The following is a 26,627-nucleotide window of genomic DNA, read 5'->3' on the forward strand; positions in this document are numbered from 1 at the left end:
TGGGCGCTAGCGTACATGGTGCCGTGGTATAGAGGAAATATGAAGCCGTGTTTGCAGCTGCAAGCTTGCCGATGCTTGCGATGGACAATTTAGACAGGGTTAATTGGGAACCAAGATGTTTCGTAACATGGGTCTTGAGAGCGGGGCGCGCGGCTTTTGAACGGACCTTTGTTCATTCGAAGTACATTGTATCTAGGGAACTGAAAATTAGGTTTGAAAAAGTGGGTCATCAAAGTTGCATGTCCCCGTAGCACCAATATACTTGAGTGCCCCCCCCCCCCCTCATGGAGCTTGTACTGATGACCGAAGTGGTTATGATTTCCCCTTGTGAGTGATTCTGTAACATAAAGTGTGTAATGGAATCCATTATGTACATGCATTCATAGGGGTACAACCAATATCCTTCAATCGGTCGTCATTGGAGATCTTCAGCTTTCTGTTGATTCCGAGCATCGTCTTGAAATCTCCCCAGACGAGATCTTTGTGCATCCAGAATACGACCCGACCACATTGAATGCCGATATCGCCTTGATTAAGCTGTCGGAGCCTGTATCTTTCACCGAGTATGTGAGACCAGCGTGTCTCTCACGAGCAGTTGAGGAAGTCCGAGACTACAAGGCATGCTTCATTACTGGCTGGGGCCACACTGAGCATGGTAGGTGTAGCGGAAAATTTTCCTCATGTAGATGCTTTCTGAGTCCTTTCTGCCATTCCATAAAGTTGTTTGTATGTTACGCATGAATTCATGAACATATTTTGACCCCATTATCTAAAATTCCTAAATTTTCACACAATGGCTTGTCATTTCTGATAACTGTTTAATAAATGAGAGTGTTAACCTAGGAAGATCTTGGTCTTGTTTCATAAAGACTTGTCATAATAACAAATGCACAATTTGTATATCAAATTTACTATCATCCTATTAAATATCAGGATTTCCCTAGCTTTCATTTGTTATTGCAAATTTGTTATCATAAGTTTTATGGAACGGGGTTGCTGATGTCAACTGAAGCTGATTGGAATGCAAATTACTGAAAATGTAATTTTATGAGAAAGGATTACAGTTTGCTGAGACAGATGTGCATAGATTATGAACAGCTTTGTGAATTGTCCTGTTTGGAGGGCCACTCATTCCATTTCAACTCCACTTAGAAGCATAAGCATTTTGGGGTCTCTTGGAATTTGCTAAAACTTTGACATAGGTCATTAGACATGACATGTGCATTCAGAAAATGGATTGATCTCGGTCGTCAGACACCTTTAACATAAGCCCAAGACACAGGCTGTAATTTGCTGTCAATGTAAACAATTTAGGCTTAGTAACAGGCTTAAATGAAAGCAAAGCAACTAAAATAATGCAAGGATTCTTACAAACTTCTTCTGGCAGCACAAAATGGGGTCATTTAACTGCATGACTTCAGTAATAAAAAAACAGCAAAAAATAGTTTGACAAATCAGACTCATAACTGGAAAGCCAATACATGTAGTCGTAGCCTCTGCCGAGATCATAGGCTATTTTATCCTACATATCCTACATAGATTGAATCCTGTATTTTGATTGTTTCAAGTAGTATCATGTGACCAAACATATTTTTACTATAATGTTGCGTGACATCATACCTCTAAATATTTTTCGCTATGCAAATATTCTGACGTCATTATTTAAGAAAACTGGATATATAGCTAATTCCTCGGGCACACCGGTCAGCGAACTGTCTCTCCTGGGCAAGTCCTGAGATGCGTCAGTGCAGGCACTAATCCGCGTTCTGCTGAGCGTGGTGGCTTAGGAAAATGTAGGTCATCCAATGTAAGTAACGGGACTCTGCATGCTCAGTGCATAGATTTTGGTTCTAATTCATAGAAAGTACATGTAGGATATAAAACAAGTATATCAGGCTTTTCTTTCAAAAGCATTGTGGCAATTATTAATCCTCGCTTGGACTGGCAATTATTATAAATATTTTTCCCTTGGGGCTTCTCCCCTTGGGAAAAATAGTAATTGCCAGACCAACCTCAGATAAATAATTCCCACTATACTTTCTCAAAGCCTGATATATTTGTATACTGTATACCCCACTGAATCCATAGAAACATGTTCAAATTAAGGTCACACATATGTACAGTATTATGGAAATCGTACATGTATGTGCACTTCATTTTTATTATTTCTCATAAAATGAAAGATTTGTCTGCCAGCGACATGTTATCAGACGTGTTGTGGCTCATTGGATAAATCGTCAGATTTTGAACCACAAGGTCTGGGGTTTGAATCCCACTGCAGCACTCACGTCCTTTTGCAAGGCGTTTATCTATATTTGCCTCTCTTCACCCAGGTGAAGTAATTAGTACCTGGTAGGAAGAAATTCCTTGAATGCTCGAACATCTGATTATGGTAGCAGCTTAGAAGCATTTGTTTTTATAAGTGCTGAATAAACATTGCATTTTATTCTTATTATCAAAAATATTTTTGTTTCCTTTTTACAGAGGAGCTGGACAATCTACAGAAAGCGATAGTGAGGTTGATTGAAGTTAATCGTTGCAAAGAGCTCCACAGTATTCCTGATGATTTTGACTTGAAGAATTTCATTTGCGCTGGTTATGAACGAGGTGGAATAGACGCTTGTCAGGTAAATATTCTGTATGTTATACCAATATAAAATTGTTGAGATAGTTGAAAAAAATATTTGAAATTTGCAGAAAAAATACTAAAAAATCATTGTGAAACATTTCTTACTCTTTCCTTCAGTTCTCTATCTCACTTTCTCATTCGAATTATGTAAATGTGAGAAAACCAATTGAATAATTGAATTTAAATGATTTTTTTTTCTTCTAATATTTGACATGGTATTAGTTCAATTGGGTAATTCTTTAACAACTGATATTAAACAACTCTTATTATTCATCATAGTAATATAGGCTTGGTGAGTAAATTGTATGAGAATAAAAAAAGGCAAGTTTTTATGGTGTAAAATCAATTCATTGATTATTTCAAAAGCTACTGATATTTAGAACAAAATGTAGCACTTTGTTCATCTCTAGTACGCAGACTTTGTACACCTTTCTAGCCATTTCTTTAATTCAATTTGAATTATTTTAATTCTTATAGTACTTGACTTCACTGCTGGATTCTCACTCTTGCCCTCATTAGGTGTGCTATTAAGCCTACCTAAAAATTTGAGGATTCCTGGTATTCTCTGATCGGGAAATTTACCCTGGTCAGAAAATGTCAGGTATTTTTTTTTGCAGTATGAAAGCATAATACTTGTAATATTCCTGAAATAAGTAGTAGGTACTTGCTGAAATTACGAGAAAATTTGCAGGTTTTTTTTCCAAGGTTATGGGGTATTTTAGAAGTGTAGAAGCAATTTGTTGGAACTTTCCCAACCTAGCAAGCAGTTGAGTGTAAGCACCCAAGCTTATCAGATCATACTTCTCGTGCTCATAACTTAAAGGGGAATGAAACCTTTGGAACAAGGAGGCTTGTGTCGAAACAGAAAAATCAAAGAATAAGAACAAAGAAAGTTTGAGAAAAATCACAAATAATGAGAAAGTTATGAGCATTTGAATATTGCAATCACTAATGCTATGGAGATCCTCCCATTGGCAATGCGACAAGGATGTGTGATGTCACATGTGAACAACTTTCCCTTTGATGGACTATAAAATACCCTCAAAATGTCTCTTGCTTTTTCTTATGGTGATGCAAACTCTTTATCCATGATGTATTCTTTAAAAATCTGTATTATATGCCCTCCTATAGAAAGAACACATGATCTACTGATAGATGTCATAAAAGAGGCAATTTAAGTGAAATATATAATAAAGTAATGGGGAGAGTTGTTCACAAGTGACATCACACATCTTTGTCGCATTGCCAATGTGAGGATCTATCTAGCATTAGTGATCGCAATATTCAAATGCTCATAACTTTCACATTATTTGTCTGATTTTTCTCAAACTTTCGTTGATCTGTTTCTTTGATTTTTCTGTTTTCACACAAGCTATCTTGTTCCAAAGGTTTCATTCTCCTTTAAAGAACTTACTTCAAAAGGGTCTGCTTTCAGGTCGATGTGAATGTGGAAAATAATTATCAGATATCCTTGAAAGTTACAGGAACTCTGGTTGATCGACTCAGTCTGAATACACCTACTGATTATAGAATAAATCTTTCCTTATCATAACAGCTTGATGATGGCGGTCCTCTTGTATGTGAAGGGTTTGATGGAAGGTGGCACTTGGCAGGTATAACGAGTTCTAGTGACAGGTGTGCTGATCCTGGCTTTCCAAGGTTTTACACCAGAGTGTCGTCTTTGCTCCCTTTCATGGAGTCAATCATATTAAGAAGTATGTAACAAAATATTTCTTTGATTTTTATGTTTTTGGGTTATGTTATGCATGTATCTTACGGCCAGGGGGGGCCACTTCCATTGACAAGTGGATACCATGCGTGTCCATGGGCTTTCGAAAAGCACCCTCAGCAAGTATTTTCCATGTTCTGAAAATGCACCCCTTAACAAGTATATTGGCATGTGAAACCCTACCCTCAACAAGCATTGGAAATAAAACGGTACCCTTGACAAGTATTCCCTGAATTGACCCCTTAAACAAGTTATTCTTAATTGTTATGTGATGTCTGCTTTACCTTTACTTTCATTGGGTTTAGTACCACCCCACACACCTCGCTCAAATCGGACCCTAAACACGTAGTGTTGGGGCAAAAAGTACATCCTTTGTAAAGTAGGTCTAATTTAGTCTTTTTATACCCTCGCAAATTGGACCGTAAACACATAGATTTTCCTAGCAGAATATATACCCTTTTAAAAATTATTTTAGTGTTTTTGACACCCTTATTACGTTATGCACTTGTCAATGAAAGTGGCCCTTCCCCCGGGATCTTACGCAACTTGTCCAAAGTCTGTCCTGCGTCTTTTAGGAAGAATCAAGTATTCTGCGTGCCTTTTTTGCAGCTCTCCTGCAGTCCCCATTGTATTGTCTGTGGTGATTGTGCTGATTTTGTAATGAAAAACTGCTTGCAGGCGGAAAAAATGCAGCCACCTTTGACAAGGTGCCTTTAATATAAATGTGATTGATTTTATCAAATTTCTTTTCTTCTCCATTCTTCCTTTCATCTTTCTAACTTGTTAAAGCACTAGAGACTTGATACTGTCCTACATGACAGTATCGGATAATTTCTAGTTTTGTCCCATGCATTCTAGAGAAGGGGCAGTCTTTTAAGAATTGTGTTAGGTTTGAATTTTCCAGTGAATGCACATCAGATAAACTATACCATATATTTTGACAATGTCATAACAATTACATTGTAATATTCATACATGTATACATGTATTTTAGAATTATCATTTATACACAGACCTGACTAAAAGTGTTAGTTTGGATGACAATGAACCAGTAGAAATCACCAGCCCAGGTTTCCCCGACCCTTACACCGCCTTCGTTGATAAGACATGGTCCGTCATCGCTCCCCCTGGTTACACCGTCAAAATTGACATTGCTGTCTTTGCTTTGGAGGAAGACGGGGATGTCCTCATCGTGTACGAGGGAGCAATAGATGATGTTGGTAAACGGGAAGAGGTCCAGAGGCTGACAGGATCCAATCCACCGGCCAGTTTGACATTGTTTTACCCACATGTCTGGCTGCGGTTCATCAGCAATGCAGCTATCCAGGAACAAGGATTTCAGCTAATCATCAGCAGAGTCAAAGCATTAGGTAACATACCCATCATGCATCATTATTCAGGGGCGGCGCTGCAGAGGGGTATGGGGCAGTTGCCCTATTAATATTTTTCATATAGTAAAATATAAAAAAAGTGATGGGAGGAGAAATGTAAGAAAATGTTTTAATAGAGGGATAATTTTTTTTTAAAGTGGGTGAAAAGGAACAAAGAAGAAGGAATGTTATCAAATGGAGAGGCTATGATTGTACACTTCTTTATAATAATAATAAGGGCAATTCCATAGGTTGGTGGACATGAGCTCAATGTGTCTTTGTACATATAGCCCATCTGAACCGTAACGTGAGTAACCACTTTATCTGCACCCCTTGTAAAAACCATGTGTTCTTTATTTTTTTAATTATATACAAATTTGTCTCCCTAATATACTTCTTTGAAATGGATATAATCAACTTTCACAAAAGCCTTGCATGAGGACACTTTTCACTTATGTCCACTTTTCATTTTATGCATGTCCAAATCGTGTAACATGAGTAACCGACACATTTCAAAGATTTGCCAGGAGCATAATGAAATTTCCCAAGTTTTGTTTTTATACAAAGGATAGTCAGACTGCGTACTATGTTGTGATAAAGAGATGTTTAGTTCCTATCAATAATAATGGAGTTACAGCTCCAAGTATGAGTCAAGGTGTCTCCAAATGTAACGTGAGTAACCGTGGAATAGCCCATAATAATAATAGCATATCTACCCTGGCTAGCTACTTCACTTCCAAAAACTGTTCTCCCAATGGTCCCTGGTATTATTATTACCCTGGCCTTAATACTTCTGTTTAATATGCAATTTGAAGGTAAAACTCACCCTGGCACTGCCCCTGTCACCAGTTACTTAGTGTAAACATTTCTGGTAAAATTTCTGTTATTGAATTTTTTTTATTAAATCTGCTGATTACTCATATCCATTAATTTGTTTTTTTAGCACAGATAACATTGAGCACCGTCTTTGCCTGCATAGTCTGACAACGTTTGTCATTTCCATTCTTTTTTTTTATAAACTTGGAATTGGATTTGTCCCAATGAAATGTCAGGTCTTAGGGCATTTCCACCACTGTATGAAATCAGGGCCCCTTCTTACAAAGAGTTACGATTGATCCAATCCAATCGTAACTATGGACGACCAGCAACGTCAAAATCTATTATGCATGTTTGTTCAAAATATTTTCTAGCTGTGATGTATATTCATGCTTTCATTGTTTTCTTTAAAATTCACTGCGCTTCTCTTTGCATACAAAGGACATTGTACAAGTCTTTTGTAGAAAAAAATTATGACGCTGATGGATTTCCATAGAGTTACGATTGATCGGATCAATCGTAATTCTTTGTAAGAGTTACAAATACAAATCCAGCTTTGTATTTTCAATTTTACATCCTAAACCATCATCCTATCTCTACATCTTCGACGAAATAAAGCCTGGAGAAATTGTCACAGGAGCGGATATTGTGAAACACATATATCAGTTCTATGTAGCTTATGAATTTCAGTTGATTGAGTCATTGAAAACTATAGAAAGTTGAGATTTTAAATTATGTTAGGTAAGTTCCTGGTCATCTTGTAGAAGATTGGTATAACAGAAAAAAACACTCCTATCAGATTGTTGTTGCTTAGAAAGATTAGATTGGAGACATAAATAGATATATTTATTTTTCCCTAGATTGCAACAGTGATGATGTGTTCAATTGTGTAAACGGTCGATGTGTCCCATCAAATCTAGCCTGTGATTTGTCCAACGATTGCCTCGACTTTTCTGATGAAGAATATTGCCGTGAGTTTATTTTATATGATCATATGGTATATTGAATCACAATTAAAACAGCATGAATATTTATAGTGTGTTTGGCAGTTTCCATATTATTTTTTTATTGTTATATTGCAAGTTTGTTGATTTTTTAGAAGATTAATTCATTGAACAGTATAAGTGGTTATGGTTTTTATCACAAATATTCATTTGAATGGATTTACAAAGACTTGCACATACAGTAGATATAACCACATTCATCAATTATTAAACAGCCACATCAAACATGTCATGAGGTTGTCATACCAACTTGACCAACTAGAATACTTACCATTCTAATCAATTTGATTTACTTATTTTATTCAATAATACACAATTTAAATATTTCTGAGATGAAATTCTGTGATTTAGCTTTGGGGCTGTGTGATTTCCTAAAGTCCCATATTAAATACATGTACTGTTCTTAGAATCAATATCATAAAGAATACACCAACTTGTAATATTATACATGTACCTAGAAATACAAAAAAAAAAAAAAAAGATTTTGAAAGACCAGCTAAAAAAAACCCCATAATTATGGTATTAATAGTTTTTGTAAATAGAGCCAATGTATGTCTATAATCTAAATAAATTGGATTTACAAAAGTATTGGAGTTAATATATTACAAAGTATTTGCAATCATATGTTATTGTGTTTGTGATATTGACATTCATAATAACTTTGCACATAAAATATTTACATTTCACTTCATCAGTAATAACAATACCCCTGGTGGAATTGACACAATGTCCTGCAGTGTGTCACACACTGTGTTCACAAAATAGTATGTTTGTTTGCTTGCTTGCATTTATTTCTGCGTTCAAAAACACAATACAAAAATATTTACAATTACAATATACAAAATAATTCACAATATAAACAATGTAGTCATATTACATGATAAATACAAATAAGAGTGTGAGTATAAATTAATCTTTTATAAATGTAAACATATATATATAATGTAATAAATGAACGCAGGAGACCACCATCGTGAGCGGTTAGGCTTGAATTGATGGCGGCCTCATAAAAAGATTCGTGACTTAGATTGATATTTACTGGTCAAGTGGGTGCATTGCAGGTGCAGGTGCTGTGTAGCAGTTGAGTAAAATCAGAATGTTAAATAGCGAATGTGGATATTTGAGTGAATGTTTTAATTTGGAGCGAGGGGTTGATAAGATTGAATGATAGTTTTCTTTAGAGTGGCTTTTAATGAGTATATGGTAGAACAAGTTTTAATATTGTTTGGAAGATCATTCCAAATGTCTGGACCATGATGTCGAATTGATTTAGAGGCAATTAACAGTCTGGGGTTAGAGAGATGAAAGTTTCCGGATATGCGCGTTGGGTAAGTATGGACAGAACTATTAAATTTAAACATGTTATCAAAAGACGAAGGGAGCAGATTGTTAATATATTTAAACATAATTATAGCTATTTGAATAGTATATAAGTCGGCAATTTTTAATGTCTTTTGTTTAAAAAATAAAGGATCGGTGTGAGCCAAATAATGCGATCCTGTACAAATGCGAATTGCTCTTTTTTGTAATTTAGAAATAGAAGTAAGTTTTGTGGAACCACAATTAGCCCAAACAACGTTACAATATGTTATATACGGGAGTATTAACGAATTATACAATAGAAGTAAAGTTTTATGAGGTAAAATAAATTTCAACTTGGAAATTATTCCAATATTTCTCGAGATACATATAATGATATGGTGCAGATGTTCATTCCAAGACAAAGCTTGATCTATGATGACGCCTAAAAATCTAGAGTGAGTCTTCCGCTCTAATGGTGTACCGTCAATCTGTAAGTGAATTGGAGTATCGGTAATATGAGAATGTTTAAAATGGATGAAGTGGGTCTTTTTTTGAGTTCAAGGATAGTTCGTTTGCTTTAAACCACTGTGAAACTTTAATCAATTCAAGATTTAATATGTTGTTTAGGGAAGTTATATTTTTATGAGAAAAAAAGATATTTGTGTCGTCAGCAAATAATACAAATGATAAAATAGAAGATGTGTTGATAATATCATTGACATATAATAAAAATAAAAGCGGGCCTAGAATGGAGCCTTGAGGGACACCACATTGAACTGAAAGTGAACTAGAATCGTTGCCATTAAATGTGACATATTGTTTTCGATTTATTAAATAATCTTTAAACCAAAGGAGTGATTGACCTCGTATACCATAATAATTAAGTTTTGAAAGTAAAATATTATGATTAAGTGTATCGAACGCCTTACTGAGGTCACAAAATATACCAATGACATGCTCTTTGTTAGCTATGGCGTTTGTTATTTTATCGTAAATTTGAATTAAAGCCAAGTTTGTTGAATAATTTTTTCTGAAGCCATATTGATTAGAAATTAATAAATTGTGTTTGTTGATAAATTCATAAAGTCTATTATATACTATTTTCTCGAGGATTTTGGATATACTAGGGAGTAGAGATATAGGGCGATAATTGCTTATTTCATGAGGATTGTCTTTTTTAAAAATTGGATTGACTTTGGCGATTTTGAATAAGTCAGGAAATATACCTTGTGATAGAGATTTATTAAAAACATGACTAAGAGGGTTTGCAAGCGGGTGAATTATTTCTTTTAAAAGAGACATACTAATTTTATCATGCCCATGAGATTTTGAGCTATTAAGAGACCTTGTAATGTTAAGAATTTCTGTGGGGTTCGTAGGGTTCAAGAAAAATGAATGTGGATTAGGTTCGGGGAGATAATCCGTGAAATGCGCATTTTGGCTATTGATCTTGCTTGCAAGTTCGGGTCCGATATTTGTGAAAAATGAATTGAATGAGTTTGCGTGAAGGGAAGAGTCAACTTTGGTACCATTTAAAGTGATATTATCGGTAGGTGGGGGATCTGCATTTGTTCCCATTACTTCTTTGATGATTTTCCAGGTAGTATAAGTATTTGAACTGGCATCTTTTATTCTATTAGTATAATACATTTTACGTGATAAACGAATTAATTTTGTTAACTTGTTGCGATATACTTTGTATTTTTTTAAATTGGCTTCAGTAGGATTGCGTAAATGTGACTTGTAAAGGCAATTACGTGTCTGTATCGATTTTAATAAACCTTTTGTTATCCAGGGTTGTTTGGGTGTTTTTCGATTATTTTTTACCTTTCCTATGGGAATATTCTTTTCATAATAATGTTGTAATTTATTATTTAGGAGATTATACGATGTGTTTGCGTCAGTTTCATTATAGACATCCTCCCACCCCTCAAGTAATAAGTCTTGCTTCATTAATTCAATATTACGTTTAGATTCTTTTCGATATGAGCGTTGGTTAAATGATTTGGGGCACGGTAATTTCAATTCACAAGTTAAAAATATTGGTAGGTGGTCTGAAACTTCAGAGCATAAAATTCCTCCTATCATTTTGTTATTTATGTTGCTATGTACGTTGGAAAAAATATTGTCAATTTGAGTAGATGAATTTGGGTTGATTCTAGTGGATTTATTGATGAATGAATGGAAGCCGAATGAGTACATTAGTTTCATAAAATTGATTGAGTGATTATTGTCGACTGAGGGTAGGAAATTGATATTAAAATCTCCAAGAATAAAAGTATGTTTATTTTCATTTCCTATTGCATATAAATATTGCTCTAGTTCCTCATAAAACGAATCAAAATTAGAGCCTGGTGGTCTATAAATCAAACCTATGATGATATTTTTAAATCCTGTGTTTTCAATTTCAATGAACAAAGACTCTGCATGTAAGAGTTTCACATCGGAACGGATCTTAAATTTCAGTTTATCAATAATATAGAAGGCCACGCCTCCGCCTCTTTTTCCTTTGCGGTCTGCCCTTATCAACTTATAATTTGGTAAATTAAACAAATCTGGGGAATTATCATGCAACCATGTCTCGCTAATACCTATAACAGAAAATTTGAAATTATTTAATGTGTGTAAGAGATTTTCAAAATATTCGAAGTTTCTATTGAGACTTCTTAAATTTGCATGTAAAAGGGAAATATGATCGGGATTACTATCAGACATGTTATTAAATTCTTGAGGTGTATAGTATTTCCTGTCATGTGAATTTTCTATGTAATTATCAAGAATAAAAGAGAGGGACTCCATCAAAATTGATAAAATGTAAAGTACCTAAGTAAGGGATCAACTGCAAGGGTGCTTGTGGTGTAGGTGCGTTTGCTAGTGATTGAATGGGTGTTCATGCATATCTGTGGTGCAAATGTGCAGTCAATATCAATGTAAATTACATGTACAAAAATAACAAGACCCATCTTGGTCAGCAAAAACATATCATTGGAAGAGTAGAGCAGAGCTCAACCACCCAAGTACATATAAGATTTGAAATCATTACACAAAAAAAAAATATATATATATATATAAGCGGTCACATGAAAATGAATTAAGAGTATACCCAGAAATATGCCTTAAGATGATGTGAGGGATATTTAATACAAAAGTTAGGTACAAGTCTAGCGAACGATTGAAAAAAGAAAAAAAAAATATTGTATCAATCAATTTTAAATAGCAGATTCATGCCCAGGGTAGGCCTATCGAATAATCACTTTACTCCTGCTTTGGCGAGCATATATTCGTGATAGTCATGCATGTCGGAGTTGCCACGCCTTCTCTGAACAGACACGGGGTTGAACATGTGCTAGTTAATAATACACATGGATATCGGGCTGATTTGGAAATAATTAAATGTATTAAAGCCGGGTGTAAAGCCCACATATGTAGAATGTAAATTGGAGCGTTACCATGTGAACAACATTTTCACATAGTCCACTGTATGAACACACTGTGCACGGTCACTCTGTAGTGGTGTCCGCAGTGAGAAATTATTTTCACACCGTTTATATCTTTACATTGACTACTACATTAACACGCTGTGATCACCCACACTGTAGAGGCGTCCATAATGTGAAATTATCTTCACACTATTAACCCTTTGGAAGCTAATAAGATATTGTGCTATAACACATGTTTCTATAGACCCAAGCCCGCAGCTGTGAATCACATATTCACATGGTCTACTATGTGAACTCACACTTGAGATGTCCACAGTGTGAAATAATAAAACACTGTGACACTCTTCTTTACAGGAGCTGCTGCTCCCGTTTACAAGTGTCACACAGTGTGGTCACAGTATGCTTAAAGTGTGTTCGCAGTGTGTTCACAGTATGTTATTACTGTGTTCACAGTGTGAATTACGTTATGATATTATTCACACTGTTAAGGTGCTCAAATTTATCAGTGTGAAGATAAATTTGTCATAGTTGAGACCTCTATAGTGTGTGTTCATAGTGTGTTCATAGTATGTTAGAAGTATGTTCACAGTGTGGACTATGTGTATACACACTGTTAAATGCTCAAATTTATCAGTGTCAAGATAAAATTTTTATAGTGGAGACATCTACAGTGTGTGTTCATAGTTTGTTAGAAGTTTGTTCAGTGTGGACTATGTTATGATATTATTCACTCTGTTCAGATGCTTAAATTCAGCAGTGTTAAGATAAATTTGTCATAGTGGAGACCTCTATAGTGTTCATAGTGTGTTCATACTATGTTACAAGTATGTTCACAGTGTGGACTATGTGTATACACACTGTTAAAATGCTCAAATTTATCAGTGTCAAGATAAATTGTTTATAGTGGAGACATCTACAGTGTGTGTTCATAGTATGTTAGAAGTTTGTTCAGTGTGCCGTGGACTATGTTATGATATTATTCACTCTGTTCAGATGCTCAAATTCAGCAGTGTGAAGATAAATTTGTAATAGTGGAGACCTTTATAGTGTGTGTTCATAGTGTGTTCATAGTATGTTAGAAGTATGTTCACAGTGTGGACTATGTGTATACACACTGTTAAATGCTCAAATTTATCAGTGTCAAGATAAAATTTTTATAGTGGAGACATCTACAGTGTGTGTTCATAGTTTGTTAGAAGTTTGTTCAGTGTGGACTATGTTATGATATTATTCACTCTGTTCAGATGCTTAAATTCAGCAGTGTGAAGATAAATTTGTCATAGTGGAGACCTCTATAGTGTTCATAGTGTGTTCATACTATGTTAGAAGTATGTTCACAGTGTGGACTATGTGTATACACACTGTTAAAATGCTCAAATTTATCAGTGTCAAGATAATTTTTTTATAGTGGAGACATCTACAGTGTGTGTTCATAGTATGTTAGAAGTTTGTTCAGTGTGGACTATGTAATGATATTATTCACTCTGTTCAGATGCTTAAATTCAGCAGTGTGAAGATAAATTTGTCATAGTGGGTACGTCTAAAGTGTGTGTTCACAGTATGTTAAAAGTGTGTTTATATACACAACAAAAAAGTAAGTCCCTCCTAAATCAACATGCTGTAACTATTGAACGGAATAATTTTGAGATATAATATTTCGTAGGTGGTTTTTTACACTCATTAAGCAACTCCTGGGAGAAATGAGATTGATCGGTTGGGTCATGCATGAGTAATCGAAGATTGAATTAAAAATGACCATTTTTAAAGCCACAAGAATCGTTTTTCAGATTGTGTACATACAAAGTTGGGCAAAGGTTGTTTTTTGGTTAATTTTATGGTGTTAACGTTATTTTACACAAAATTTTGAAAACGTATGTTCATGGTTGAGTGAGCACAATTTTTTGTGACATATCCTCTCATAGAGGTTTATGGTAGTATCCTCTGTAACTTGTCAAAACATGTTAAAATTTGAAAATGTTAGTGGCTCTCCCTCCCCCAATTTCTCGGCACCTCCCTACTTTCAAATTCTTGATCCACCACTGATTTGTCCACAAATTCAACTGATCCTGAGAAATTGTACATACATGTATATGCAGTAAAAAGAGTATCAATTCCTAAGTTTTCGAGTGTGCTGGCCCAACCATGACAGTGTAAAAAGTTCGGAAACTGTGAGGTGATAAAAGTGATGGATGATAAAAACAGCACCAATTAAGTTACATTTGAAACCGAATTTGCCCCCATTATTCACTTTATAAACCACTTTAAAATGAGTCTGTGACATTAAAAATGCCCCCTTTCCCCCTTTGAGGTGTGCTCACTCATCCATAAACAAACAAATCGATTTCATTTTTGCATAGAATTCTGCCCATAGGTCTATGAACATTACTGCCAAATGATACTGCCAAAGATAGCTTTGAAAAAAAGTTCCACCATATTGAATAGGGGTTACTTATTCTCGAAAATATGCACCCATGGTGTACACAATGTCTATGAAAAAGGAAGTCAAAATTTTAGCAAAAGTGAAATAAGGGTTCGTTTCATAGACGGTTTTTGTTACTTCTGCCAATAGTTTTCTCATGAAACTTCGCACATGGCTTCAGAGTAACACTATCCAAAGGGTTCGCACACTAAAATAACCATTCGATACGGCACAGATTGGGGCCAAGGCCTTGAACTTTCTTCTCGTTTGCATAATTTTCGAATATTGTGTGCTCACTGAAGCATTAAATATCGGGATTTTCATAAAAATCCAATCAAATTAACTATGCAAGAAGGTTTGTGACAGACATCCATAGTTAGCAATTTCATTTTTTCCAATATCATAAAAAAGAGCTAATCACATTCCATATGTTCATTCAAGCGTGAATGTTTAATTAAATGCCTTTTGATCATTGAAACATGTTAATTGGTCATGAACATAACGAAAAAGGTTGAGAAAAGATAATTTCAGTTACCAAATTGAAGCATTACTAGCCAATGATATTTGAAAATCGTATTTTTTTTGTTTTCATTAAATGTTCGTTGAGCCGTGAAATGATGAATATTGTTAAAGATACTCTTCCAAAAATAATTGTCATCATATTCGATCATTTTCATCGATAGAAATGTGTAAAAATTCCAATGATAGCAAATTTTGTCTGTGTTTATTCAACCGTGAAATTTAGCAAAAAAGTTGTATCGTCTTTAAGAAAGTACCTTTTACAAGCCTTCTGTGTATTTTTCATGATGAGAATTTGGCCTTCGTTCCAACAAACTGGAATCAAATTCATGATATTTTGCTTGTGACTTTTAAAAAGTGACAATTTTGCATTCTGCAGTTGCTCACTGAAGCTTAACATAAAATACGTTCAGAATATTCACTAAGAGGGTAGCTTATAAAATTACCTACACGCTCATGTAAAAATATATTAAAAACTCCCAGCGGTTCGGGAATTATGGATGTTTGTTTAAGGGGGACTTACTTGTGTTCACAGTGTGGAATATGTGTGTTCGCACTGTTCAGATGCTCAAATTTATCAGTGTGAAGATATTTTTATTTCATAGTGGAGACATCTACAGTGTGTATACACAGTGTGTTCACAGTATATTAGAAGTTTATTCACAGTGTGGATTATGTTATGATATTATTCACACTGTAAAAATGCTCAAATTTAGCAGTGTGAAGATAATTTTTTCATAATGGATACATTTACAGTGTGTGTTCACAGTGTGTCATAGTAGGTTAAAAGTGTGTTCACAGTGTGGAATATACTATGTGATGATATTATTCACACTGTAAAAATGCTCAAATTTAGCAGTGTGAAGATAATTTTTTTATAATGGATACATTTACAGTGTGTGTTCACAGTGTTCATAGTAGGTTAAAAGTGTGTTCACAGTGTGGAATATACTATGTGATGATATTATTCACACTGTTAAAATGCTCAAATTTAGCAGTGTGAAGATAATTTTTTTACAGTGTGTACTTTTTGAAGGTATGATTCACACTGTTCAAATTCACACTGTTCAAATTCTCAGTTGTAACAGAGTGGAAATAATTTCATACCTTTGACATGTCAATAGTGTGAGCATTCACAGTGTGATCACAACATATTCAAATGAACAATGTGAAGATGCTTTTATATTGCATTCAACAATGTGAACACACTATTGGAGAAACTATGGCACAGCTTGTACTTTCTATCAAAGCTAATAGTTTAGTTGCATTGAATGGTGATACAGTACAGTGTACATCAATCTTATCTGTTCCCCTGATACAGCCCCATGTGTGGAAGTGCCAGCGCCATGCCAAGGACTAGTCTCTCACAGTCGGACTTACTTCCCAAATGCACATGCAGAGACTTTCGAACAGGCTCAGTCGCAACTTCAACTTGTTACAGATAATGTAAGCGTTTTAAATTGATGCGAGACTTGAAAAAATACAAGTCCAAGACTTGGAGCCTTTGAACGTCTTTAAAACAGATTAGGAGTAGTACAGGAAGAGAAAGGGACACATATTTTCTTTAATTTGTTTGGTTACTGAATGTGTTTGTCTTTTTTATTGAAAATAGTACAGTATATAATGTGTGATTGTGCCACAATTTTTCAGTTGAATTGTGATATTTTGTAAATCCAATGCAAATCAGCCTAATTTGCGGAAAGAAAGAGACAAAATCTTTTCTTTCATGTGTTTGATTACCAAATGTGTTCATATTTTTATTGTAAATATTGCAGTATATAGTATTGATTGTCCTTCTGTGTACCATTGCATTGTGATATTTTTGTAAATCCAATGCAATTCAGTTTAATTAGCTGCGATATGTAGATATTTTATTTAAATCAAAAGTCGTAAACCAATATAAGGTCGGAGGAAAAAAGTTAGCATTCTTGGTTGTATCATCAAGACTTTAACGGCTTTTCCTAGTCATTTTGCTCTTTATGATAGGAATTTATACGAACTGAAATAGGTTTGGGTAGCTCGTGCAATAATAAATGATTAAGAAGTAATTAGAATTACTAAAATATTAAAATAAAAATTTGATTGTGTGCCTCTAAATACGGTAATATGCTTGGGTAAGCTTACAATTATAACTGATTATTAAGAAGAAATAAAAACACACAGAAAAAAATAGGGAAATTTTAAATGTATGCCTCTCATTGCGATAGACTCTTAGAGAGTTAAGCCATTGCCTTGCATGCATTGGTAATATGCAGCGGGAGCTTCTCTGACAACTCCATATACATGTATTCCTATAGCCTCTGGCAGAGGGCGCTATGAGATTTTGATGCCACATGCATAAGGTCTGTAGGCTGGATCAAGCTGTGGCAATGACTGATCCAGAAGAAGTTTAATTTAAAAAAAAAAGAAATTTAAAGGGGTCCATGTATTCCCGTCTGAAAATAATATGATTTGAACAGATAAAGAAAATCCAACACAATTTGTCCAAATCGGACAAGGAATAACAAAGCTATGGCATTTTAAAGACTTGCATTATTCCAGTACATTAGTTCAGGATTAGTTTAGGCATGTCTTCATGAATATTCAATGAGCAAACTGATGATGTCAAACCCCGCTTGGTCTTTTGTATTTTATTATGTGAAATTAGGATAAAGTTTTTCCTCCCAAGAACTAAAGAAAATGGATTGACAATTGATTTAGTGCATTAGATATTTATTGCTGCAACTGATTTCATTATAAGAGAGACTTATCTTTCACAGATGTATGATAAAATGAAACAATGTTGATTTCATGTAATAACATACGAAAAAAGGAAAGTGGGGATGTGACATCATCAGCCCACCTAGTGAATATTCATGATGATGTGCATAGAGTACCAAAGCAGTGACGTCAGTTGCCATAGTGTCATGGTGGCCTGGTTCTAAACAAATGAACCTGCCGAATGAAAGCGTGTGTTTTATTGGAATTTGATGGCTTGCAACCTATTTTTCAGATGAGCCAAAGTGTACAGATGACCGTCAGGTGCTACTCTGTTTTAGAACCAGCCTGCCATGACACCATGGCAACTGGCATCACACTTCGGTACTCTATATACAATGTACCTGTTTTCACAAAATAGTGCTAAACTTTAAAATTCAATAACTTTGTTATTCATCATTAGATTTTGATGAAATTTTCAGCATTTTGCATTGTGAAATTTAATCCAATTATTTAGATATAAATATTTGCAACCTGGAGTACCCCTTTAATCTTTATTAAGCTGGGGGGGGGGTCAATTAGACCCCCCTCAACAAATTTTGTCACTACGCCTTCGTGCGAATTTTTCTTACTGCGCCGCTCGCTGACTTTTTACTTTCAAATCTTGCACATCTTTTGAGACCAAATTTTTGACGCCCAGGTATGCGGTTCCGAAATAACACAACATTTTGTAAGTGCATGTCAGACCCGAAATTGCTCAAAACATGATTCCATGTAAAAAGTCAAATCCAAATTGTGTTTTTCAACCAATAATCATAAATGTATGATTATTTTTACTTTTGTTGGTTTAAATGGATTAATGTTATGCTATTTATGATCGCAAAAGGGTCCCAGACATAGTTCTTCGTAAAAGAAATAAACAAGGAAATACATAAGAATAAAACAAACGATAAATACATAAGAAATAATCATATTTTTGCAATTTTTGGGGAGATATTTGTTATAAATGTAATAATTGATTCTCCCACCAAAAATAGGCATTCTACTAGCTATATAAATTGAGTTAAAGGCAAAAATACCCCAAAAAACAAATTTAGGGCAAATTTCATATGCTTTTTTGCATAATTGATTATAAAAAATATAAACAATTAATTTAAATTTTTTTTTACTATACAGTCTTGTAGTTTACACCCGGCTCTATCTCGCTAATTTTAGCAGCGATCGCGCAATCAGCGGCCGAGATCTAAGGGGGGGTCAAGTTGACCCCCCCCCCAGTATATCCGGTTCCGAAATAGCCCAGTTAAGATAGGGTTAAGTAAAATTTATCTGTACTGTGTGCCTCTATCTTTATAACAGGCTGATACTGGATTAATCGATTGCCATCCCGGTATACTGAAGCTGATGTGCAGTGCATTCTTTCCTGAATGCATTCATAATGGAGCGACAAGGAGACCTTGCCTGCATGACTGTCTCATGATTTCTGATATCTGTGGAGGGATCTATCACAACACCATAGGGCAGTCGTGGCCAATCAGCTGTTCCCGTTTTACAGATTCACAGGAGGACAATCAGGGTTCTTGTTTGGGTGGTCATGGAGGTATGTAACGCATGGAGGTTACATGACAATATGTGACCTGCCACCCCAAAACCAACAATTAGTCGTCCAAAATGAATATTTTGATTGTTAATTCATTTCCTAAACTTTCAAATGACATATGATATGTAAAATTTACTCTTTATTCTAAGGCATACTTAACTCTTTATTCTAAGGCATACTTAACTCTTTACTGTAATGCATACTTAACTCTTTACTCTAGCTAAGGCATACTTAGCTCCTCTAAGGCATACTTAACTCTTTACTCTAAGGCATACTTAGCTCTTAACTCTAAGGCATACTTAACTCTTTACTCTAAGGCATACTTAACTCTTTACTCCAAGTGCATACTTAACTCTTTACTCTAAAGTATACTTACCTCTTTGTGAAACACCCCCAAGATGACTATCTCACCTTCTTGTCTTCCCCATGCAGATATTTTCAACACTGCAGTTTGTGGCACCCGTCCGCAATATACTCCTGACCTGTTCAGAATAGTGGGCGGGGTCGATGCTGCAGAAGGGGAATTCCCTTGGATGGTCTATCTTTGGGATGACTTTTGGGGTATTTTCTGCGGCGGTACTTTGATAGATTCTGAATGGATTGTTACATCTGCTCGTTGTGTGTAAGAATTATTCACCAAATAAACTGACAGTACAGGGTGTATCAATGAATAGGAAACTTACATTTTTTTATTGTATGTGTAAGGATCATCCAATTTTGTATTCTGAAACTTCTACACTTGAAATTTTGATTGATCAGAATTTTAAAGAGAGGCTGAATAAGCTTTCAAGACCAAGCATCGCTGAACAACATTGTTCTATAAATTATAGTGCAAAATAGCAGCAAGTTTACTTCAAACTCACAAAATTGGGTGTAGGTGTGTTTGAAAAATTTACTTCTGCATTTGTTTTAATAATAGTATTTCATAAAATCCCCATAAAACTAACTTTTATCTTATAATGTCCTTGAATGAAAAAAAAAAAAGACAGATTACAAGACGTAAAGACATGATTTATAATGTTGGTATTCCTATCAATTTTTATTCATTGTGTCTGCTGTGTTGAGCACGGTAGTAAGCCAAGTGTGATATTGCATATTATTACCAAATGATGCATTTTGGAGACAAAAAATGCAAATGTATATCACATTTTGTCTGTCTAATTGATTAATTTGGCAAAAAATATGCTACAATGGCATGGCCAGTTTTCACGATCAGTAGCATGACTAGTGACTGTAATGTTCACACACCCCTCCTTTGTGAAATGTTTCATTTTTCTTTTGCACCTCAATTTTAAATCATCAAGGTCTGTGATATATTCCTTCCCATGTACCTGATCAAACCCAAGTGTAAGATTGTGAACCTGCTGTGGTGCGCGCCTAGTCTGCAAGCGCACACTCATATTTGACACTTTAACCATTAATAGGTCTAGAGTAAAGACTAGATGCCAAATGCTCTGTCCGTGGCATTGGCAGAGCCAGCCACAGTACATAGTGAATCTAGTCTCACTACTTCAGACTCTGCATCATGCACCATGCAAATTGCAAAAACCAAAGGTCTGAGCCTGCAGACTAGTGCAAGCTTCTACTTTAACAAAAAACTGTAGACCTACTTCACAACATATGGGTATAGTATCGCGATGCCACATGACATTTTATGAGACAATGTCATGCCGAAGATAGCTCATTTTTATACTTTTTTACAAAGTCTATATGGGTGATGAAAGTTTTAAAAGGGTGATTTTTTGTCGTTCTAATTGGCCTGCTTAATTAATTTAGGGTTTGATTTAGTTGATAAATGGTCTTTTTGATAATTTCCAGTGAAAAAAATAATGATAAACGAAAGATGAAAAAACAAAAAAATACATAACAAATTCTAAAAACAAACAAATACATAAGGAAAGAATTGACTATTGCAATTTTCCTTTGTGGAAACCCTTAAATTAGATTACAAAGATGACATCTGGAAAAAAAAAAATTCAAAGTGAAATTGGGTGTTGAATATGTAAATAATATTTTTCACAAATAAATATTTTATTCATAATAAATAGAAAATAATAATTTTCAGAATTTTGTATACTGGCTTGTATATAACATTTATGTGTTTTGGCACGATCGAGCGAATGGCAGCCGAGATCAGAAGGGGGCCATCATGCCCCCCCCCCCCCTCATCCTCAATAGGTTAAAGTCAATCAATATTGGATACATGTATATCAATATTGATAAAAAACAATGGTGTTCAGTGATTCTTTGTCTGAAAAACTTTATCCGTTATAAGAAATGTCATTTATATGTATCTCCGGAAATAATAAAATGGAGTTTATGCTCAGCGAAGTACATAACATAGGATTCAATGACAGAGGCCATGTAATGGAAATGACATAGAACAACTAAGAAGTCTTTGTCGAAAATTGGTTAACTATAGAACTAGTTTCGTCTAAAGCTCCAGAGCTGACGAAAAATTGCAATCATGTTTATTCTGAATCAAGGACTAAACTGTTGTTTTGATTCAACAATTTTTGACATGACTTTTTTGTTCTTTGTCATGGCACCATTTTAAAATATTGGATGGCTCAGAATGGAATACCAGAAATATTCCAAGAGTTTGGCCAAATATTCCACGAATCGCAGATGAGTGGAATATTGGACCAATAATGAGTGGAATATTTCTGGTATTCCATGAAATAAAGCCATCCAATATAATTATTATAATCTATCCCAACCCCCCCCCCCAAAAAAAAAAGGGGGAAATTTGATTGAATAAGTCATAGTACATAAATATTACTTATCAAATCATTGCATCATCACTTCATAGGATCAATTTTGGTTGTTGACATGTGACTTACATACAGTTCATTATGATGTCATTGAGCGTAATTGTGCTCTAAGGTGCGCGTCGCATTGCTTTCATTGTTGTACGCGTTGTATATTTCACACATTCGCGCGTGCGCACTAGACTGTTGAATATAGTCTTATACTCAACAGCAAATTTTTGTACAGGAGCCTATGGAATATTTGTTGGATTTTGGTCCTTTTTTAAGGATACGCTCTGATACTGCATAGGCTATTGATGGAGATCAAAATGCACGTTTTTAATGCATCGCTAAAATACTCTATATAGATGATACTTGAGAATATTGCATATTAAAGTTGCCCACTTTCCTTATGTTAATAAACCCAGTACATAATTTATCAAAATTAAACTGCATGGTTATTAATCTGGTAATGGAAAACAAAATAATTTCTTGTGTTGAGAGTCATGATGGGGTAACATTTTAAGACTTTTTAAAAACTCATATGTTTAAACTCATGTTAAAAAACATGACTTTAAACATGTGGGTTTATTATTGATTGTCATTGAATAGTGTTTACTAATGATGGAAAATCTGAGGTAATATTTGAGAATATTACTTTATTGGGGTTTTGTTATGCCTGTATTATTTTCTTTGTTAGATTTGAAAAAAAATTGAGTTTGTTTATACTACATGTACATGTATGTGTAGAAAAATGTTTTGCTGCATAAAAATGAGTTATGCCATATCCTTTGTATTATTTTGTACCTTCTACCTGAAATATTTTTCAGACCAGATTATGTAAAACTTATTTTCATCTTCTGAGTAGAATTTTGCTTACGACACTGGTCCAAAGGGATGCACCATAGGCAGATATCTCACCTTCAGTTTAAAATGACCAACTTAAGTCTAAAAAAAAAAGTATTTTCCAATTCTTTTCAGGTTTGGTATTGATAGGACTGTGGATCGCATCATATTGGGTGATCTGCTTGCTACTTCCCCATCCACGCATCATCTAAGCATCAGCCCTGCCCAGATCATCCGCTTTCCAGATTATAACGTACAAACAGTCAATAACTTGGAAATATTCAATGGGGATTTGGCTCTCATCAGGTTATCCGAGCCAGTCACCTTCACGGATTACGTCCGACCTGCGTGTCTGGCGAAGTCATCTGAGGAGATTACGGACTACACGAGGTGCACTGTTAGTGGGTGGGGTAACACCGAAGATAGTATGTATCTCCAACTTTGGTTTAATAATGCTTGCTGTATTTCTGCACTTACTTTTCTTTCATTTTTGTCTCGCCTGCATAGCAGAGCGAGACTATAGGCGCCGCTTTTCCGACGGCGACGGCGGCGGCGGCGTCAACATCAAATCTTAACCTAAGGTTAAGTTTTTGAAATTACATCATAACTTAGAAAGTATATGGACCTAGTTCATGAAACTTAGACATAAGCTTAATCAAGTATTACTAAATATCCTGCCTGAGTTTCAGGTCACGTGACCAAGGTCAAAGGTCATTTAGGGTCAATGAACTTAGACCATGTTGGGAGAATTATTTTCAAAATCTTAACCGAAGGTTAAGTTTTTGAAATGACATCATAACTTAGAAAGTATATAGACCTAGTTCATGAAACTTGGGCATAAGGTTAATCAAGTATTAGTGAACATCCTGCCTGAGTTTCAGGTCACGTGACCAAGGTCAAAGGTCATTTAGGGTCAATGAACTTTGGCCAAGTTGGGGGTATTTGTTGAATTACCATCATAACTTTGAAAAGTTATGGATCTAGTTCATTAAACTTGGACATTAGGTTAATCAAGTACCACTGAATATCCTGTGCGAGTTTCAGGTCACATGACCATGGTCAATGGTCATTTAAGGTCAATGAACTTTGGCCGTGTTGGGGATATTTGTTAAATTACCATCCTAACTCTGAAAGTTTATGGATCTAGTTCATAAAACTTGGACATAAGAGTAATCAAGTATCACTGAGCATCCTGTACGAGTTTCAGGTCACATGACCATGGTCAAAGGTCATTAAAGGTCAATGAACTTTGGCCGTGTTAGGGGTATTTGTTGAATTACCATCCTAACTCTGAAAATTTATGGATCTAGTTCATACAACTTGGGATATAAGAGTAATCAAGTATCACTGAACATCCCCTGTGAGTTTCAGGTCACAAAACCAAGGTCAAAGGTCAGTTAAGGTCAATAAACTTAGGCCATGTTGGGGTAATTGTTGAATTGCCATCATAACTTTGAAAGTTTATGGATAGAGTGAATGAAATGTGGACATGGGTGTAGTTGACAAGTCTTAAGTCACCGTTCAAATGTCATTTATGGTCAATGAACGTGGTATTATGTCATTATATGAATGGTGTTTTTGTGAATGATTATTTTATAGTAGTTTTCAAAGTTAGCACTGCTGCTATATTAAATCGCGTAATGCAGGCGAGACTGCCAGAGGCGTTCCACTTGTTTTTCATTTTGTCTTGATCACATTGCTGAAATCACAATCATTTGATTATGCTCTACTGAAGTTAGTGATGTGTGCATCTACTATGTTTTGTGTTTTATCACGTGGAGTTGAAAACTACAAATTATAGCTCTGTGCTGCCGTATGTTTTTTTATAAACACCTTTTCAAATCATACCAAATTCTTTTATATACTATTATTATTATAGAGATTTATCTTTATTGTCTCGTTTCTAGTAAAATTGCTTTTCTTTGCATGGCCAAAGTTTTGGATGTTGAAGAATGGGAATGGGAGCTTCTTTCTTTAATAAACTATTTTGTAAATACATGTAGTGTGTGTATACCCAAAATGTAATTTTAAATTTCTTGGTTCAAACTTGTTTTTACTCCACAAATGCTCCACTCCTGCTGTCCTTTTAATGAAAAGTTTGGCTGGTCAATACTAAAGTGTGAATGTCTTACAGTGCATGTAAAATATATCCTTTTGCAGCTTCAGACTCACTGGTATTTGAAGATCACTTGAAGAAAGCTGTCGTACATATTTTGCCAAATGAGACCTGTGAAGCATCTTATCCTAATAGCATTACCAATCTTATGATATGTGCTGGATATGAACGCGGAGAAGTCGGTGTATGTCGGGTAAGAATGATATACACACATAATACTTGGGTTACATTTTTGTCACGGCCTGCATAACAGACAGACACCACAGGTGCCACTTTCTCGGCGTTGGAGGCATTGTCAACATTGAAATCTTAACCAAGGCGAAGTTTTTTAAATGTCATCGTAACTTTAAAAGTATATTGACCTAATTCATGAAACTTTGATGTAAGAGTAATCGGGTATCACTGATCATCTTGCATTAGTTTTACATGTAGGTCACATGATTAAGGGTAGAGATCATTTAGGGTCATTGAACTTTGATCATGTTGGCGTATCGACATTGAAATCATAACCAAGGTGAATTTTTTTGAAGTATATGGACTTAGTTAATGAAATATAGTAGACATAAGGCTAATTTACTATTGATGGTTTTGCATGAGATTTAGGTAACATGACCAAGGTCAAAGTTTATTTACATGTACGGTTAATTAACTGATCGTGTTTCTTACCAATGTTATTTTTTTGTACCTTATAACTTTGAAAGTGAAAGGAGCTATTTCATATAAGTTGAACATAAAGAGCAATCAAGTATCACTTGTACGAGTTGCAGGCCACATGATCACGGTCAAATTAGGCTATTGATTGTCAATGACCCCCACAAATCTTGGCCGTTAACTCTTAACGTGCCATGAACACATATCTGTGCATCCACTGGAGTGCCACGAACACATTTTCGTGCAATGGTCATACAGCTATTGTTATGCCTATTGTATTTTGAGGAGTGTATTGCATGCATGAGTGATTCCATTGTTCAGTTCAGCTTATGGTCAAGAGGTTTATATTAACATAATTGTCTTAGGAGCGATTCCCTTTTTTTTAATAAATAAAACAATTACATATAGACGCTTTGAAAAGAAAATGGTACACGCTGATTACAGTGAATGGCACATTAAGAGTAAATCGCATGATTGCAAAGAAAATTGGCACGCTTGTCACCCTTGATGTAATCTCCACATTTTAATTGTCAATTCTACCAAAATTATTCAAATCTTAACAGTTAATAAGCTAATTAATGGCTTATATCATAATTTGGCTGTATTTTTTAGATATAGCCTCAAAACTGCAGGATTTTAGTCTGCACGCTCCCTTAGGATTACCGTCAAACTGATATTAAAAAAAATGGCAATATCAACTATTTCTTATGAATTTCATTTCAATTTCTTATGTTTTTCATTG

The 26,627-nt window shown here is 34.9% G+C and overlaps 1 protein-coding gene across 1 annotated transcript in view; it reads left to right on the forward strand.

Annotated features, from left to right (window-relative positions):
* The window catches only part of LOC135156797 (uncharacterized), an 87,330-nt gene that overhangs the window by 18,140 nt on the left and 42,563 nt on the right, over positions 1-26,627 (forward strand). Inside the window, exons 10-19 of the mRNA XM_064110281.1 lie at positions 387-655; positions 2,485-2,627; positions 4,185-4,344; positions 5,372-5,728; positions 7,405-7,515; positions 16,550-16,674; positions 19,282-19,522; positions 19,955-20,144; positions 23,254-23,543; positions 25,279-25,427. Coding sequence (XP_063966351.1) covers positions 387-655; positions 2,485-2,627; positions 4,185-4,344; positions 5,372-5,728; positions 7,405-7,515; positions 16,550-16,674; positions 19,282-19,522; positions 19,955-20,144; positions 23,254-23,543; positions 25,279-25,427 — 2,035 coding nt within the window. The remainder of the gene's footprint in view (positions 1-386; positions 656-2,484; positions 2,628-4,184; positions 4,345-5,371; positions 5,729-7,404; positions 7,516-16,549; positions 16,675-19,281; positions 19,523-19,954; positions 20,145-23,253; positions 23,544-25,278; positions 25,428-26,627) is intronic.

The sequence above is a fragment of the Lytechinus pictus genome, chromosome 15 (genome assembly GCF_037042905.1).
Source record: "Lytechinus pictus isolate F3 Inbred chromosome 15, Lp3.0, whole genome shotgun sequence".
In the NCBI taxonomy this organism is placed as follows: Eukaryota; Metazoa; Echinodermata; class Echinoidea; order Temnopleuroida; family Toxopneustidae; genus Lytechinus; species Lytechinus pictus.